A 19,674-nucleotide genomic window follows, 5' to 3' on the forward strand; every position below is an offset into this window, starting at 1 on the left:
TCACGACATATGGTCACATCAAAAAAAGAAAATAGTATATCTTAGGGATCACACAAACATTAATGGTTTGCTTTATGTACTACTGTATATTTTATGTTCTTTGAAAAACTTTCCATGGAAATATGCAGAACTTCACATATTCTTCCCGAATAACGTCTTCTGACCAAAGAAAGTCTAATAAATGGTTCCAACAAGGTAACTTAGAGCATTTTGAGTCCTTAGATATATTACTATTGTGATATTAGAATATATCATGGGTTTCAGTCTTCTCATTGTGTTATAATATTTATTTTGAATTTATTCTTTGTTTTGAAAATGTGCATGGTTTCACATAAAATGTGGATGAGAAAGTGGCTAAGTTGATGATCTTGTTTCAAGTCATACCTCTTACTTATTTTTTTCAAGGTTAAATGTCTTCTGTTATTATCTGGAGAGAACATTGCTTAACGCACCCCTATTTAAGGACTAAAATAATTGTTTTTCACTGGTTAACGATGTTCAGGTAACAAGTAGAGGCTAAAATCTCAAGTATTACTTCATGATTTCATATTTTGAATGAATCTCTTCTTTAAAAGACATATACAATGATGTTCTCAAGTTAATTCAGTTCATCAGAACGCACTACAAAGTAGACAGGTAAATTAAATTTTAATACTATGACAGCATAATAACTGCTGTTGTAAAGCTTACTATTAATTGATGAAGTTTATACTGTTTTGTAATTTTCTTGGTCTATTTGTTTGTTAAATTTAGAAAGGCTTCTTAGTTTATAAAATGGTAAATACTTATGGACTAAAAGAAAAGTTGGTCATCATATGGAGATGGTTTTCTAAGAGAGTTATGGAAAGAAAATGATGTCAATGAGGGATGTCTGTTTATTTGAAATTTAGCACAAAGCTACACAATGGCCTGTCTGTGCTCCGCCCATCATGGGTATCGAAACTTGGTTTCTATCAATGTGAGTCCACAAACACCACTGTACCACTATGGGGCGAGGGAGGTTAGAGTCGGTCAAGTGAACTAATTTATAAGTGCAAAAGTTTGTTAAAGGAATCTAAATAAAAGGGCCATAATAACTTAATTGTGTCAGGGAAATGAGCGAAAGTTAATTGTATGAAGGAAATTATAAGGTCATTTGGGCTGAAGGTATGTACATATAATTCAAGGACAACGAGGGACCTAGTGGTTCATTTAGGCCATTCTATTTACTACAATAAACCTAACTATTCAAGTACTTGTTAAGCCTTCCTTTAAATTCTCTTATATCAACGGAACCTAGTACATCTAAGAGCAACCAATTCCAAAAGCTAAGCACCCAGTTAGAAAAAAAACAAACAAATGTTTTAGTTGAGGACGACTCTTACCCTGCCAACATTTATATTTGTGTCTTCTACTATTATTATTTTCACCATTAAATACGATAAAAGAGGATGCATCAGCACTATAAATTCCTTTAAAAATCTTAAACATTCCATTCAGAATAAAACCTACTTTTCATTTTTCAACCAAAACAATTTTAAATATTTTACTTATCCTCGTGCGACAAGTTTTCATTCCAGGCGTCTTCCTAATAACTCTCACTGAACCCTTTTCAACAACTTTTTATCATTTTTGAAGTAAGAAGCCCAAACCTGAAGGCAGAATTCCACATTAGGCTTAACCAATGACCTTTACAATGGCAATATAATTATTTTAGACTTGTACTTAACGATTCTCAATAAACAACAGAAAATACTAACTACTCTACTACTAATAGCAGTAGCATATTGCTTGGACGACTAAAGAGACAGATTGACCAGAACATCAATATATTTTTCTCTTATAAAACTGTTAAAGTTATTACCATCAACATTATACTAATTATTTAAATTGTTATACACCATATTAATTATCTTACAATTTTTACAATTAAGTCATCTCTCATTTATTAATCGAATTTACCGAATAACCCAGGTCCTTTTGCAAGGCAGTAATATCCTTCTCACTGCTAACAACACCCACAATTTAATGTCATAAGCATAATTACATAATGTATTGATCATTCCTTCATCTATTTCATTGATGCAAATTTATAAGAGCAAAGGTTCTAACACTGAGCCATGAGATACCTCACTTGTGACATTAATCCAGTTTAACAAAAATTAATTTATAAAAACCCCTGCTTTCTTTCATCCAGCTAATTTTATATCAAATGAGTCAGCCTCTCCTCCTAAAACTTTGAAAGACAACATTTTAACAAGCCTCTCACGTAGAAAACATTTAACAAGATGCCATATAAAAGGCTTGATAAAAGTTATATCTGAAGGCGGGGGATATGTTGGCTCATTGGATAAAAATCGGGCTTGATAGAAGAAAACAGATGGTTGTTATAAATGAAGCTCAGTCAAACACGATTACTACCACAAATGTGGTACCTCAGGACCCAATGTTAGTTCCTTTGATCTTTTTTATTTATATCAATCAGATGGATGAAGGAATAGCCAGTACATTACTTAAAGTTGTTGAATATATTAATTTTCTGGATGTTGTTAGCAGTGAAGATGCTGCTGCTTTACAAAAGGGTTTCAGTTATTTGTTGAGCTGAATGAATAAATGGCAGATGTCTCTGAATTTAATAAATGCAAGAATAATGCATGTGAGATATCATCATTAAAGTCATGAAAAAAATGTTGATGAAAATAACTTCAACAGTGCATGGAAGTAAAAGATATAGGTGTTCTAATTTACCAGTTTCTCAAGCCATTTAAGCAACGTGCTGTTGCTAGTAGCAGGAATAATAGGATTTTAGGTTGTATTTACGAAACTACCGAATACAAGTCTAAAGGGTTTGTAATGCATCTCAATAAATTATTGGTTAGGCCACATCTGAAACATTATGTTCATTCTTGATCTTCTTACCTTAGAAAGAACATTGAACTGTTGGAAAGTGTTCAGAAGAATGTTACTAGGATTATGCCTTCTATGAAAAGTTTGTTAGATTAAGTTATTTGAAATTGTTTTCTTATGAAAAAAGAAATTAGAGAAAAATCTTTTTGTGATTTTTTTTCGTACTTAATGGTAAAAATGATAAGATTATGGTACAAAAATATACCTTTTGGAAGATAAAAGTTATCTTCAGCTAAGACAGTTTGATTTTTCTAATTGGAATGGATATAATGGATTGTCATCAGATGTGGTGGACGGCGCATATTTAAAGGAAAGCTTGATAAATTCTGGAATTAATAGCATAAGCTTTCAATGTTGTATTTTTACTTAAGAGTTTAGTGTAGTGGATGGGATAACCTAATAAACAATGTATTTTTGGTTGCTTCAAGTAACAACTCCCTTACACACAAAAAAAGAAAAGAACAGAAAAGTCACGGATACAAGAAAAAAGATCAATAACGTTTTAGAATTAGCTCTTAAAAATACCTGAAAACAGTTAATTTCATTGCAATCAAATACTATTTTGAATGCAAAGTTTTTGCAGTTAGCAGAAAAATTTATGAACAAAATATTTGAAACTCTAAGAGATGAAATTAAATTTAAATATTTATTGAGTGCTCAACTACAGAAACTGAAATGAAAACAAATGAGATTATTTATGAACTTACAAAAACAAATAACCTCTCTGAAACACTTCTAGATGGATCTAGATCGTATTGTAATAACATTGCAAAGACGAATAATGTGTGAACTTTGACAAAAAAGAGACGATTACTTAAAGCTATAGATACAACTGTGGTTATTAGCTACAAACATCTGTGTGTATGTTTGGCGTGTTTTAATATATCATTTTAAAACAAGGATTATGTGCTGTTTGTTTGATATTGAAATTTATTATCAGTAAGTCACAGAGACTAACGGTGAAACATCCAGCTCACACATACTAGAAAATCATCTGACAATAAATTTTCTTGAAGTTATTTTGATGATAATTAGTGACAATATAAAATTTGCCTTGTTTTACAAACAAATTTAATAATTTATTTTTTACTTGAGATGTCATTATCTAGAAGCTTCAGAGAAAGGTGCAGTTATTAGAGAATTAACAAAATAAATTATAGTTGTAGTTATAAAGAACAATAAATACTCTCAACTGACATAGCTCCTTTTCAATAACTATCATAAAATGAAATTAACATGATACTCCCAACAGTAAAAGCACAGAAATTTATAAAACGACAAGGTTCAACTCAAAGAAATAAAATTTAAAAATCCCATTACAATAATTTACAGTGTAATAAAGCCTTGGATCTCACAAAAACGCCCCTCAATGGACTAACGCCTGTGGACATATAATGCTAGAAATCGGGTTTCGATTCCTGTGGTTGATAGAGTACTTATAGCCCTTTATGTTTAACTACAAAGAAGCTAAAATGTGTTTGCATCTTTTTCTTTCTTTTCTGAGATAATAATGCTGCAGTCTTTAGTGCAAGTTGTCTCATTAAACATGTGAAACGCAGGCATTTCATGCATTTTATATCTTTTAAAATTACATAAGTTTGTTTTTAAATTTTCAACTGTTAATAAATTTATTTTTAAGTAATTTATAATAAGCAAGAAAATGGGTGTGTTGAGCTAAGGATTCTTTTACACCCGCAATCTATATGTTTTCAAAATCATATACATACACATATATTAAAACTAGTTACACAGAGGTACAACAAAATATTTAGACTACAGAGATCATAGGTATATAATGAACACTATATAAAGTTATCTTCTTGTTAAAATTCCATTTAGGCTTTTTCAATTGCTTTACAATTTCAACTGAGAGCAGAAATACCTTTCTCTATTTATATCGCACTAGAATTTCGTGAATAATTCACTTAGAATTACAGCGGGAACTACATAATTGGATATACTATTCTTCTTGTGATTGTCTGTTCTTTTTTTTTTTGGAAATTATACTCATTCTGGTTCATTTACCTTAGAACTTGCTTTGATGGAATAAACTGTGCTTCTTATATGTTATTTTACTCAAGGCCCCGCATGGCCAGGTGGGTTAAAACGTTCCACTCATAAGCTGAGGGTTGCGGGTTCGAATTCTCGTCGCACCAAGCATGCTCGCCATTTCAGCCATGAGGGTGTTATAATGTGACAATCAATCCTACTATTCGTTGGTAAAAGAGTAGCAGAGTAGCCCAAGAGTTGGCGGTGGGTGGTGATGATTAGGTGCCTTCCCTCTAGTCTTACACTGCTAAATTAGGGACGGCTACTGCAGATAGCCCTCGTGTAGTTTTGAGCGAAATTAAAAAAAAACGTTTTACTCGAATATATTCATCAGTACGTCTACATTAACTAGTAGTTCGTTCACTCCTAGGTGGACTCAGCAGATAGCCCGATGTGGCTTTTCATGAAGAAAGCACACACACCTTTTCACGCTTACTTTACATTTTGCTTTTCTTTTGTCGAAGTTCTATTTTCTGTGACTTTAGGTTCTCGTCTGTTCTGTCTGTCTTCTATTCCTGCTTGTCACACGCTGTTTATATATTTATCACTTAATTGCCTGCTTGCCTTACAAAAATCTCTATATCCTCGACATCAATAAATTTCACGTGACGTTCGACAGCCTCAAGGTCAATGAATTATAAACGTTCGATTCTTACCGAATTACATAACTTAACTGTCATAGCATTTAGTCTACAGATTTACAACGCTAAAGTCAGGGTTCCATTTTCCTTGGTGGACACAGCAGATAACCCATTGTGGATTTGCTAAAAGAAACACACACACATAAATATATAACGTTCACTTTAAAATAATTGTTCTTAATTATCTTGTTATGAAAAACTAAACAATCAAGAAATATTCACTCACAAAATAAATAAATGAATAATACCTGCACTAAATAGTCTTTTATACCATGATATCGATTAAGTAGTTTTCGCCACGTTATGGCGGCTACACGTGCTCAAGAAAGTTATTAACTTGCCTTTGTTGTAGTTACTTCGTGTTTGTTTTTCTCTACAGAGGTATTTGAGTGTTTCATTACACTATGAACTGAATAAATTAGTGCTGAAATATCCTTAACTGACCAGTTATGACGTTTACTGAAAGGAACAGCAACCAATGCAGCCATGTAACAGAAGTAACGAAATAATACCATCTAGTGGACACAGAAAGTGAGTTTACATTCAAGATTTAGGTGCATTTTCTTTTTTAATTAGATCGGCAGATATTCATCTTGAAGGACAGAAACCTGACAGGCTCTTGAGTGATCCAGTAAAAATAATTTTCTACTTTTGTATACAGAAAATAACAGTGTTTTAGTCTATGTTGTGTGTAAGTAAAGATTGTTATCACTGTCTTTTAAGGGCCCGGCATGGCCAAGTGTGTTAAGGCGTTCGACTCGTAATACTACCGTATTGAGAACCAACGGGCTTAATGTTATGGTAAAAGCCTTCAGAAATGTTAAATTTTAACAGATATCTTTGTAAGTCTGCGTATTTGTTTGTTTGTTTTTAAATTTCGCGCAAAGCTACACGAGGGATATCTGCGCTAGCCATCCCTGATTTAGCAGTGTAAAACTAGAGGGAAGACAGCTAGTCATCATCACCCACTGCCAAGTCTTGGGCTACTCTTTTACTAACGAATAGTGAGATAGACCGTAACACTATAACACCCCCACGGCTGAAAAGGCGAGCATGTTTGTTGCGATGAGGAAGGAAAGTGAAGAACACTCAAGCAGTAGTAGTATTTGATGTACATGAATTGCCTTTAACAACAGTCTTATAATATATGCGTTATTTGAGTTTCTTCCCCCCGCTAGTACAGCGGTATGTCTACGGATTTACAACGCTAAAATTAGGTGTTCGATTCCCCTCAGTAGGCTCAGCAGATAGCCCGATGTGGCTTTGTTATAAGAAAACAATCACAATGACTTTAGGTTTCAAAATATAGAAAAAGAGATTGAACATTTTAAAGTCTTTATATCCTTGAATTTCACTGGGAGTTATCTATAAACTTCAAAAATGTATGAAAGTTTTTTTTTTCAAGGTGAAAATTCGATTCCAACAATGTGATGGTCGGGTGGTGTTTACAAATTTACACACATCTGTCGTGAACTAACGGGTCGAATAAAACAACATCTGAAACTGAAGGTAAGAAACCACTTCAACAATATATTTAATGGGATACCTGGCGATAATATTTCTAAGTTCTCTGCTCAGCAGAAAACGTAAATACCCTGCGGATAAAAGAGGATTTATTGATTACACATTTGAAGCCAGATAATAATCAAGTCGATATATAATTTGATTAATTTTTTGAAAAGCAAACTAATTATCCAATTCTACCTTCGTAAAAGCTCAACAGATTCAATTAAAGTCTAGAGGTAACATTGAACTCTTGATCCATAAATGGCTTTCTTTTTGAAACGCTTGTGAAACCTTAATATATTTTTATGTTATTTTTAGGAGACTGCACTCCCCTGTACATTTTTTCTCTTGAACACGCCAAAAATAAACACAAATTGATAAAAAATGAGCAAAATGTTTGCGAAAGTTTTCAGTAACATTCGTTCTTCAAGAAAATTGTTGTGAGACAAGGAAAGTAAATTGTGAGGTGGTTTAGAAGTCGAGAAACTCGGCAGAAATGGCAAAGCAGTTACTTCACTTCTTGCCCATGCAGCCCATTTTACAATAGAGATGTGGTTAAGATTTTTACTATATGAATTCGTAACATTTAATGCACTAACTTTAAAAACAATTTTGAATTTTTTTCTTTAAGGAAAATTGTATTCCACATCAAGATTTTGTTATTTCTTTCGTTACTTTTTTTGATAGAAATTTTGTTTACTAACTATAAACAAAAATTTAATTTTAAAGAATACTTTTTTAAAACAATTATTATGCTGCAAACCTTTACTGGAAACTGGTAAAGCACAGTTATGGTGAATTATACTTGTCATAAGTCATTATGTTTTCAACACTACACATGGCCAAGCGTGTTAAGGCATGCGACTCGTAATCTGAGGGGCGCGGGTTCGCATCCCCGTCGCGCAAAACATGCTCGCCCTTTCAGCCGTGAGGGCGTTATAATGTGCGGTCAATACCACTATTCGCTGGTAAAAGAGTAGCCCAAGAGTTGGCGGTGGGTGGTGATGACTAGCTGCCTTCCCTCTAGTCTTATAGTCTTACACCACTAAATTAGAGACGGCGAGTACAGATAGCCCTTGAGTAGCTTTGTGCGAAATTCAAAAACAAACAACCAATAACAAGCTCATAAAAGCTTAAAAAAGATAATGAAAAATTGATAAATATAAACGTTTGTGGTTATGAGTAAAAAGAATTAGGAGCGCAAAATACTTGATCACTTTAAAGGTGAAAATAAATTTCGAATACTTACTAGTGGTCCTTATGAAAGAATTAAAACGAAAGCAAAAGAGATAATACTGGAGATATAAAATAGATTCAGAAATTTTTTGAGAAACAACTGATTACATACTTAGATTGACTGAAACGGTAACAGACAGCTTCAATCGTCTGCCTATATCCAACCTAGAAAAGGCTTTCGATACAATCTAGCACCCAGGTCTAAGGTCTAGGATATTACAGATAGAACTGCTGCGATGTGTTACTTGCTGTTTATACAATTTTCTAGATATAGGATATGTCAGGTTAATGAAGCCGACACCTACTCAGAGTATTTTACCCCTTAGACGGGTTTTCTTCAAGGGGGTTAGTTAGCCCCGCACACTTCATCATATATATAAGAGACATGCCATTAACTGATATAAGTTTCTGTTATACATCACAATTCGCTGATGATATAGTAATCGGGAAAAATTTATAAACATCCACTATAGCAGCTATTAACATACAACGCGGTCAAAACTAAAGAACAGAACACTGCCAAAGGAAAATGATTAAAATAAATATACCAAAAGCACAAATGTTTATATTTGAAAAACTAAAGAAACTCCATAAAAATAGCCCGAAACTCTATCTTCACGGCACCTTCTTCCAGAAAGCTATATCAGAAAAATTTCTACGCCTTATCTATGATTTAAAATTTAAATGACAGAAAAAAACATACTAATAAAATCATAAATAAAATATGGGACGAAACAACTAGGTTAGAAGTCGGTCTAAAAATTATTCAAACACATCACCGAAAAACATACTAAAGATATACAAACAATACATATGATGAGTAATTAAGTACTCATCTCCGGCATGAATCAACATAGCGTCAAATAAAATAAAAACAAAATTACAAAAATGACCAAACTCAGTGCTGTCAAGTGTTTACAAATCACCACGTTCAATAAGTTACCGCTTCTTACATAACATACAACCACACTTCGAAACAGATCGTACACTTTTTTTCAGGAAAACCTGCGTAAAAATGAGCTGTTACGCACACTGGACCGCTGTTTGTTTTTGAATTTCTCGCAAAGCTACGCGAGGGCTATCTGCGCTAGCCATCCCTAATTTAGCAATGTAAGAAAAGAGGAAAGGCAGCTAGTTATCACCATCCACCGTAATTCTTGCGCTACTCTTTTACCAACAAATAGTTGAAAGAGCGAGCATGTTGGTACAACGGGGATTCGAACTCGTGACCCTCAGATTACGAGGGGAACACCTTAACCCACCTGGCCATACCTGGCCCTGGAACGCTGTATCATACACGATGAAAGATAGTCTAAGCACATCTCACCCATATATATATACACTATAAGTATAACAACCAGCCGCCTACTGGTAGACTAACCTATGATTAGTGTAGAGTATACATTGTATATTTAAAAAGGCTATATTTTTTAAATACATAAATGATATACTACAAAATAAACAAGCACTGGGGGATGTTGGACTGTTTGAAATACGCAAGACGTTAGTATACCAAATAAAGCAGAATGTAAACCAATCTAACATGGCCCTGAAAAGGGTAATGAAATAATATCGGTGACTTGAAGTGATATCAATACCATCTTTTGTGTGATGTTCACCTTGTAATTAAATAAGTGTTGCTTATTTACTTACTTTCGATGTGAAAGTAAGTCAGGTGAAACATCATACCTGACCTCCCAGACCTCGGAAAAGATTTAGATCCCAAAAAAGTTGCAATGCGAAGCGGACCGAAGTGGCCCGACAGTTTTAACAAATGGTCGGCTTGACGAACCAAGAGCGTAAATTTGAAATAAAATTCTTTATTACTTTACTATAAGGGCCTGGCATGGCCTAGCGCGTTAAGATGTGCGCTTCGTAATCTGAGGGTCGCGGGTTCGCGCCCGAATCGCGCCAAACATGCTCGCCCTCCCAGCCGTGGGGGCGTTATAATGTGATGGTCAATCCCACTATTCGTTGGTAAAAGAGTAGCCCAAGAGTTGGCGGTGGGTGGTGATGACTAGCTGCCTTCCCTCTAGTCTTACACTGCTAAATTAGGGACGGCTAGCACAGATAGCCCTCGAGTAGCTTTGTGCGAAATTCTAAAAAACAAACAAACAAACTTTACTATAAAGCGCTGTTGAAAAAAACCAAACAATCTACATATAATTGTTATTAATCTTAACTGAACCATGGCTCTTTTCTCCTTCGTCTGCTTCTGTTATATGGTCGTATATTATTAGTATTAAAATCCTCTAACCAAGTGAAAGGATGCATGTTTCCTTTTGGAATTTTTACAAAATGTAGTGATGATGTAGATAATGTACTGGTTGTGTAAATCAAGTAGACGTTGGGAAACGGTACCATATATGAATGATTTGTACATTTGATATACTTGTACATTTTACATACCAACTGTTGACTTATTTATGTGTATACACGCTATGTGTATAAACTATTTAATTTGCTTTTGTATACTGGTAATGTGGTATTTTGGTAAACCAACCGCTTGACACTAGATTTGGGTAGATGTTTCGCAACTCTGGTGCAACGACGTTAACCGTTTGTTATTGATGCCCATATTTATTTGAATTTACATTTAAGCTGTAATAAAAATGCCAGAAGAAAAGAAAGTTGATGAAAAGAAACAGAAAATGAAGCCTTGTTGCGCTTGCCCAGAAACAAAGAAAGTAAGAGACGAATGGTAATAGTACTTTCTTGTTAAAATTAGTGATTTAGTTTATCTAGTCTTAACCTAATTATATTTAACTGCTATCTTGAATAATTTTGCAGAAAACATTCAGACCAAGAAATCTTGAAGCATACTGATTCATAATAAAAATACATTTGATCTCTTTAATTGTCTCTAAAACATTTCTAAATATTTACTGAACTAGCAGTTTTAAAAACTAAATGTATTAGTAAATTACTACCACTAATAGGCCTACGAACGTAAAAGTTACATCATAATTAAGTTTATAATATAAGGGTTGGTGGTAATTTATTTTATTCACAAGTTTTATATTTGTGGAAAGCATTGCTTATTTATTCATAGTATATTACTAAAGAGTAACTTGACACAGAATTTAGTTACTTTAAAATAAAAATTGAATACCTTGATTATTCATGTTGAAATAAATTTTCATGTGATCCACATATTTCTGTACCTGTTGAAGAAGATTTTTATCCAAATAAAAAGATACCAAACCTATAAGTCTTTTCAAATAACATATAAGAATAACAAGAACTTGTTGCCTGAGGCTGCCCAATTCATTTACAAAAATACTCAAACCCAGTCTTATTGACCTGCTTGCACCACGTTTGGATACAACCCGTTCTAAAGACAATTTATCTGTCTAGAAAAGTAGAAATGTACAAGTTGAAGATGTCTTTATTCTACCTTGTCAGAATTTATATTTTTGTCACTTTGTCTTGCTGTTCTTATTATTAAATGTGATGCAAAGAAACTATTAATTCCTTTAACATTCTAAAATATATGATGGTGACAAAACTTTCAACAGATATTATTTTATTTTTGCCCTCCATTCAATCCACATATAAATTGGGTTTATTCATGTAGTGTTGTAGTGCCACATCAAGTGGTTCAATTAGCTTATCCCCATTTTGTCTACACTAATTTAGACGTATACCAAAGTATATGTATATTTTTCTGTCAATTTGGTAGGCCACACTATTGTAAAAATCTCTAAAGCAGTATTATACATTTTTTTATGTAATATATTTGTAGTGTATATGTGCATGCACATCAAAAAAAATTGGTGTATGACTATTTTAAAAGACTTGCATTGTAGTTTAAACAGTACAAATACAAAAATGCATTGTTTTTAAAACTGTTTTAAACTGATTTTTATATGTAGACCTTATTCTATATTTGATAATCTGATAATTTTATGTTTTTAGGTTTATTCCTATTTCATCATTTAATGTGTTGCCTGTGGGAGTAGACAAACTGGGATGTTACCCTAAATTGTATAAGTATACTGTCTCAAGTTATATGATGTCTTTTCATCAAAGAAACTTAATGCATGTTTTTACCAAGAGAAAATCTTTCCTTACAAATCTTTTGATATTTTTTGGAATGGTTATTACTTATGTAGATGAGGACAAGGGTATATATTTGGTATATCTGAAAACATTTAGCATAGTGCCACATAAAAGCTTGTAAAGAATCTTATCTCATCTGGGGAATAAGTTAGATAATTGGATAGAAGAGTAGCAGGATGGATAAAACCAGAGGGTTGCTATAAAGAAAGCTTAGTTATACTGAATTAACGTCACAAGTGGGGTATGTTATGGCTCAGTCTTAGGACCTTCACTTTTTTGATTTATATCAATTACAAAGATGAAGGAATAACCAATAAATTAATTAAATTTGTTGAAGATATTGATGAGTTGAACAAATTAATGGCAGGTAAGTTTTAATTATAATAAGTGCAAGATAATGTATGTGAGTTATAATTTCAAAGTATAATGTGAATGGAAATAACCTTTATAAGGTCATCAAAGAAAAGGATCTTGGTGTAATGGTTAATCAGTCTCTTAAGCCATCCAAGCAATGTGCTGTTGCTAGTGGTAGGGCAAGCAGAATCTTAGGTTGTATCTAAAGACATGTTGATTACAAGTCTAGGGGTTACAATTTTATTGTAGATGTCACTGGTTAGGCAATGTTTAGAGTATTGTGTTCGTGGTAATATATGACATAGTCTTAGTGTGTGACTTTATGCAGATGGTAGATAATTTCTGTTTGGTACATGTACTTTTGTGGTGTTTTTTTTTTTTTACTCTCTCTAGTAGAGTGGGGAATTCTTCCCCAATGGCTTCAATATAGAGTTCCCTTTTGGACCAGTGTATTAGCACTGGTACGAATCCAAATAGATGCATCTCTCAATTGGAAGTAGGGAAAAGATGTTTACCTTAATGTGTAGTACAGGCTGCTCTTATATCAAGAACTGAACCATTTGTTTAATGATGTGACAAGCTACATGGGTCTTGTATGGTCCTTGGAATGGAAATCTAGAATTGTCTGTTTCTGTAGTCTCTTGTTTTGATGTTTATTGTTTTTTCATATATATATAAATATATATACATTCTTCCAACCTTTGTGATACTGGTATCACTTTGGAAACATTTTTTTTAGTACATTTTTGCTCTGTCACTTTTATTGGGTGAAGAGTATTCCCTGTTTGAGGTGGATGTGATTTCCCATATTACACAAGTTTTTCATTTCTGTCATTATATTCTTGGAAATAAGCTTATTTTTTATATTTATTTGTTCTTCTCACTTCACTGTTTTCAAAGTGGAATCCTAGCTTTCTGTTCTGTAATAAAGTAAGTAACATTTTCTTATCTGAACATTTATTTTAGATACACTCATCTTCTTTTGAAGAACCATCCACTCATTCTCTCAACATCCAATGCCTCTCTTTGCCCAGCTGAAAATAAACTTTTGATACAAACACAAAAAATCAGATAAGGAAAATATTAAAATGTCTTTAGTTTATGTCACAAGTTATTTGCTTCAACTATAACTAAAGTCATCTGTTTTATTTCTAACCCTGTTAAGGTAGAATGATTGTAATAATCTTATTTTTTTATTTTAGTGTTAATGATTTCATTATTGATGTTCTAGCTTATTATATGTCCATATTTCCTTTGGATGTAAAATATTTAACATATGGTACTTTCTAAGAAGTCTATGCTTTGACCTCATCTGTTTATAGCCTCTGCAAATAAATTTGTCTGTTCTCCAACTAATCCTCCTTTTTTGTTACTGTAAATTTTATGAAAACTTTATTAATGTTTTTAAAATTTTGAAATGGACTTAAAAATTAAAGTTGGCTTTTGAATCTTTGTAATTCATTTGTAATGATCACATGAGTAAATTATGATCTTCACTAGTCAACCCCTAATGAGATATTGTATGTTTGTTTGGCCATAGTAATAACTTCTTCAAATATTTATAATGTATAATTACCATTCGTAACATTTCTTACATGTGTCCTGAGTAACAGTGCATTCACATGAATAAGATGAACAGTCCAATTTTCTAACTTTTATGATCTATTATGTTGCTAATTTTTATATATAAGTTTTAGTTTGGATGAAAATAGAACTGTTTTGTGTCTGGTACAAATCATTAGAAGCTTTCTGGCATTGTATTCTTATTCAAGTGAAGTAAATGTTTTGTTTTTCAGTATAGTTCAGAATGGAGAAGAAAACTGTCGTGATCTGATTGAGGCTCATAAAGAATGTATGAGAAAAATGGGATTTAATGTTTAGTCAAAACATACATAGGTGAGTAAAAGGTTTTTGAACAGTTGTTAGTATTGTGAAATTTGTTTTTTGTGTTAGCTACATGTTACTGTTAAATCAAGGTTCAGTAAATTTGTGTATTGGTGATATACATGTAGATGACTGAGAGGTAAGATGAATATCAATAATGGCTTAAGATGGTCCATATTAAATTTGGATAAAAATTTGTTAAATATTGTGATAGACAGATCACATTTTTTCCTTTACCAGCTCAATTTACGAATATGCAAAAGTTTTTGCCTGATTATACCAATTTGTAGTAGTAGGTGTAAGTATGTGTATAATCATATTCAGTTATAGGGACTTGTATGCAGAATGGACAGAAAAAATCTGTTGCCTGTGCCTTGTATGACATTTATTGGAAGCAAACCTCAGGTTCATTCCATGCCAACTCACCTAGGCTTCCCAGTTCCTGTCATAGATTTCCTTGAAAAAATTTAAGCAAAAACCTCATTTTGATTTATTTAGCCATGCAGTACAGCTTTAGGATTTTGTAGCTGAATAAATCAGAATGAAGTTTTTGCTTGAATTTTTCAATGAAATCTATAACATGAACTGGGAAAAGTTCTTTTTTCTGGGTGAATTGGCATGAAATGATCCTTTAGCTTCATGTAATTTGTCTAATATTCATATGGGTTTATAGTATTGTAATTTATTCAACTGTGTATCAGTCTCATCAGATGAACCCCAATCCTGTTCACCTTTATCTACTACATATTATCTTTATTGTGTGGATAGGGATTAAATGTATGTTAGCTGTCATAAAACAGATAGAACATTAACAAAGTATCTTACTGAAAAAAACACAACAGTTCTACATATGCAGTAGATAATCAACTAAAGTTGTGTCAGAAGATTCACAGAAATTAAAATCTTTGAAAAACACAGAGGTGATACAAGTATGATAAATTAATGTAGTGAAGAACAAGAATGTAACATAATAACATGCTCTTTATGATTTGTAAAAGGTCAAAGGTCAAAATATTTCACAGAATTAATATTTTTCAACCCCTGTCTCCTTTATATTTCAATAAGTTTAGGTATTTTGTAAAGAAACTTTGTGATAACCACTACAGATGAAGCAAACAGATGTGAGATCTTAGGGTCAAAAATAAAACAACAACATTGCAACATGTGCAATAATAATTCTCAACATACAGACACTGTGTACATGTGGAAATCTGGCAGAGGGTTTTTATGAATTGTTTTCAATCAGTTGTGTTGAAATTGGATATACTGTGTTGTAGAATAGGTCTTATTGACCCAAAATTACCAGTCAAGTTTTCTTAGTTAATAAATCTGTTTATGCAGAAATCAACTGTCCAGCATACTGTAGGTTTCATGAAGAGGTCCAAAGTTGATACTGTGTTCCTCTGGAGTATATATGTTGTTGTTTATGTTCCCTTTTCTTGCCTTGAAAACCATCCCACTCATGACATCTACTGTATTCTGAAGATCTAGTCAAATAATGTGGATGTGAGGACACAGATTTCATTTGCCTGCATATGCTTTTTGTTTCCCCCACTGTAATGTAAAATTAACTAATGTGAATAATTTTGCACTTCCTTTGTTGTAGCAGGAAAAGTGGAAAACATAATATGCATTATGTTTGGCATAAGATTTGTATTTTGTGAGAAAATTGTGATAGGAATAGATAGTATCATTTAACACATATTTCTCTTTCTTTCTATTTTAGGTCTTGCAGATGTGTTGTTTTGGGATATACTAATCAATGGTCAACAGGATTTAACCTGATATGTAAAGTTATGAATGGTTTTTTTCCTTCACATAATGACTATTCAGGAAACTGTAACCTTATAGACAGTGATTACAGTGGTTCTCATTATTTATTCTGGTTGATTATGTAGAAAAGTTATAAACAGGTATTAAAGCTACGTTCATAAAGAAAATTGTGTGGCTTTGTTTTGTCAATCTGTTATTTACAGTAATTGAGTACATTCTATGGGTATGAAATATTTTCTTTTCCAGTATCTTTTAATGAATTCTTGGGTTATTTTTATGGACCACATATATCCTTACCTTAAAATTTCATTGTGCTGCTAGTAGAAAATAAGTGTTTTAATTATTAAATGCATACATCATTTTCTCTGTAGTTAGATTATTAAGTTGTATAATAGTTTTTCATTATTATGATTTCTATTATTCTGTGGTAATATCTAATCTTTTAAATATCATCATAAAAATCACAATTCCAACTAGAAAGTCCTTTAATTTACACAGTGTTTTTTTGTTTCTAGATATAATTTAACAAAATTGTTTATACCTAAGCAAACAATCATGAAAAGTTAAAGCATTAATTATAAATCAAACCTGCATACCAGATTTAACAGAAATTTATTTGAAAAAAAAATCAAATGTGAAAGAAAGGTCTCGGTATAGAAGTTTTTAAACTGTTTGTACACAGTAGGCTAATATGGCATTTCTTGCATTATTAGTCATGTGATATTAATCAATTAATTAATATTATTTTGGACATGAAGGCAACTGTACATGTTGCATAAACCAGTTAATTTGTTAGTAAACCTCAGAATAAGTAACATCATAAGATTTTTTTAGTGTGTTAAATGTTTGGACTACATCTCTTAAAATTATAAGATGACTATGTAAGGCTGCCATTTAATGATTAGCTATCTCAAGTTTACCAGTTGTGTATGTAACTTTTTAAGAATGTGTTGAATCATTTATTGTTTTCTGCCTTACATACATCTGGAGTGGGATGAGTATTGGCTGCCATTTGTACTGTAAAGTGTTCTATTCGTCCAGCTTCATTTAAATCTGGTGAGGAAAATGCTAGGGAATCCTGAGACAAAAGTGATAATATTAATACTAGTAAACTTGATCCAAGATTGTCTTGTTTTGATTATGGTTGACAACTTCTGAGTGACAGTAAGTAAGAATGTAGTAATATTTCAATCATACCATACTTACAATATGGAGTACCAACTAAGCCTTTTACCTAATATTGGAGCTCTTGAGGCCAGCTGGGATACAACAGACAAAGTAGTGATCAAGAACATTATTTATATTAGTAAGTTTCTGTAATGCAACTGTTATGGTGTGATCTGGATATTAAGGTGAAGTTTATATTTAACTGATATCAGTATGCGAGATTCCTTTTAAGCACATGATTGATAGACAACCTATCAATGCAAAAAAATCCTCTGAAGTTGAAGGCATCCAACACCTTGGAAGTTCATGAACTCTTATAGTTCAATGGTTGATGAAGAGAAAGTGTCATCATATAGGTAGATGTTAAAACTTTCACCATCAGCCTTTATTTAGAATTACACAAACAATTTTTCTTTCATTGATTAGATATAGACACGGTCAAATGAAAATTGTGGAGCAGGAATATAAGTTTTAAATTAATTTCAGTGTTGTCAATTATTTTGCATCTGATCATGTATTACAATATCAATTTACAGATCACATAAAGTATTACATTCATTTTATAGCATTGATGTTTACAGTGTAGTGTCAGTTTAGAAAGCTATAATTTTATACAAAAATCTGAAAAGTGTTTTATTTCTGTTAAATTTTGTGACAAAGTAGGACAGTGTTATACTTAAATAAAAGTCAGAGGCTTTGTTCAGTAACTTTTATTGAATTAAAAGAAAAAATTACAACCAGTATTTGTGTTTTACTAATGTATGTATAATCTGTCATTTCATTATTGCATCTCTTTATTAATTGAAATATATTGGAAAAAGATTATCATAATGTATATATATTCTAGTACACATGAATTTTACTTTAGAATTAAATTTAAAAAAAAATGTTTAGTAGTATAAGCAGAGACTCATTCTCAAATATATATAATATTCCATACCTGTCTTTTAAAATACTGTTTATAAATGATTAGTTAGTAATGTCATAGTGGAAACTGATCTGTACAGTTTTTACTCCAATAATTCATAAAATAGTTTGTAAGCACTTAAGAGGTCTAATCTGTGCAAGTATAACAACTTGTTTGTAGTATTTGTCTAAGTGTTTTATGAAATTACCAGTGTGTATTCTAAATCATCTACAGTTTTGATTATTGGAACACCAGTTCTGACAGAAGTTTGTAAATTCTAATATTTAGTGATCATCCTACCAGCAAATAACATGAATATTTTGTGCCCCAAAAGGGTTTAGAATGCTCCTTAGAACAAGACTCTTCTACCTTGTGGAGACTAGCTGGATTACTTCATCTTTATACACTGGATGTGCATAAGTTCTAACTTTGGGTGCAACCAAAAGTTTGATTTCCTGTTGTTTTTTTCCATGGATTATACAGGATTTGTGTTTGAAGGAAAAAGGATGAGGATTGTATATGTAATATTGGAATTTTTATGAGTCCAGAAATGTACAATTATGTGTAGAAAGTTGAATGTATAAATGTAAGAGTCATTAGAATTAAGATGAAATAAAAGATTAGAGAATTAGTGTGATAGAAGTTTATGCACCACAACAGGGATCAAGCAATCAAGAAAAAGATGTGTTTTATGATAGTTTACAATATACATAAAATTTAATTAATTGTGTTCTGTCCACAATTAATTAAATTTTATGTATATTGCAAACTATCATAAAACACATCTTTTGTTAAGAATATATCATCAGTCTTACTGTACTCAAACCATAGTTTGGTAGTGTGTAAAATGAATTAAAATATTTACAGTCTTAGTTTTAAGAGATTAAATATCAAACAATTGAATACAAAAAATAAAAGAATTTTGAAAATGTAAGTGAAATGTTAAGCACAGATCATTTGCAAAATAAATGCTGGAAAAAAATATAAAGGACCTAACAACAGAGGAAGTCATAGGTGCTACATATGTTGGAGTGAAAGGATAAAGTGCACATTATGATGAACAGAAGAAGTAACTAGCTGTTAAAATTAAGATATGCAGTTTCAAGTTGTGGATGAAGAGAAGAATGCCACAGAAGCAAAGAGAAGGGCCCGGCATGGCCAACGTGGTTGAGGCACTTGACATGTAATCCGAGGGTCATGGGTTCGAAT

General features: G+C 32.1%; 1 protein-coding gene and 1 long non-coding RNA gene across 3 annotated transcripts; one reads left to right on the forward strand and one right to left on the reverse strand.

The window, feature by feature from the left end:
• Positions 1-3,518: 3,518 nt before the first annotated feature.
• LOC143257575 (uncharacterized) lies at positions 3,519-11,681 on the reverse strand. The gene is made up of 2 exons (XR_013031945.1): positions 11,431-11,681; positions 3,519-5,699 (listed from the first exon to the last, which is right to left on the reverse strand). It is a non-coding gene; the product is annotated as an uncharacterized LOC143257575 (long non-coding RNA).
• Positions 10,574-19,096, forward strand: Cox17 (Cytochrome c oxidase copper chaperone COX17). Of its 2 annotated transcripts, none has more exons than XM_076516458.1 (3): positions 10,574-11,019; positions 14,531-14,630; positions 16,345-16,558. In XM_076516458.1, the coding sequence occupies exons 1-2, from the start codon at positions 10,931-10,933 to the stop codon at positions 14,613-14,615; spliced, it is 174 nt and encodes a 57-aa protein (XP_076372573.1). In that variant the 5' UTR covers positions 10,574-10,930; the 3' UTR covers positions 14,616-14,630; positions 16,345-16,558. The 2 variants fall into 2 exon arrangements, with proteins under 2 accessions (XP_076372573.1, XP_076372574.1); XM_076516459.1 differs by lacking the exon at positions 16,345-16,558 and adding an exon at positions 18,800-19,096 and having other exon boundaries at positions 10,622-11,019.
• Positions 19,097-19,674: the final 578 nt, after the last annotated feature.

Source organism: Tachypleus tridentatus, chromosome 7, assembly GCF_004210375.1.
Source record: "Tachypleus tridentatus isolate NWPU-2018 chromosome 7, ASM421037v1, whole genome shotgun sequence".
Taxonomy (NCBI): Eukaryota; Metazoa; Arthropoda; class Merostomata; order Xiphosura; family Limulidae; genus Tachypleus; species Tachypleus tridentatus.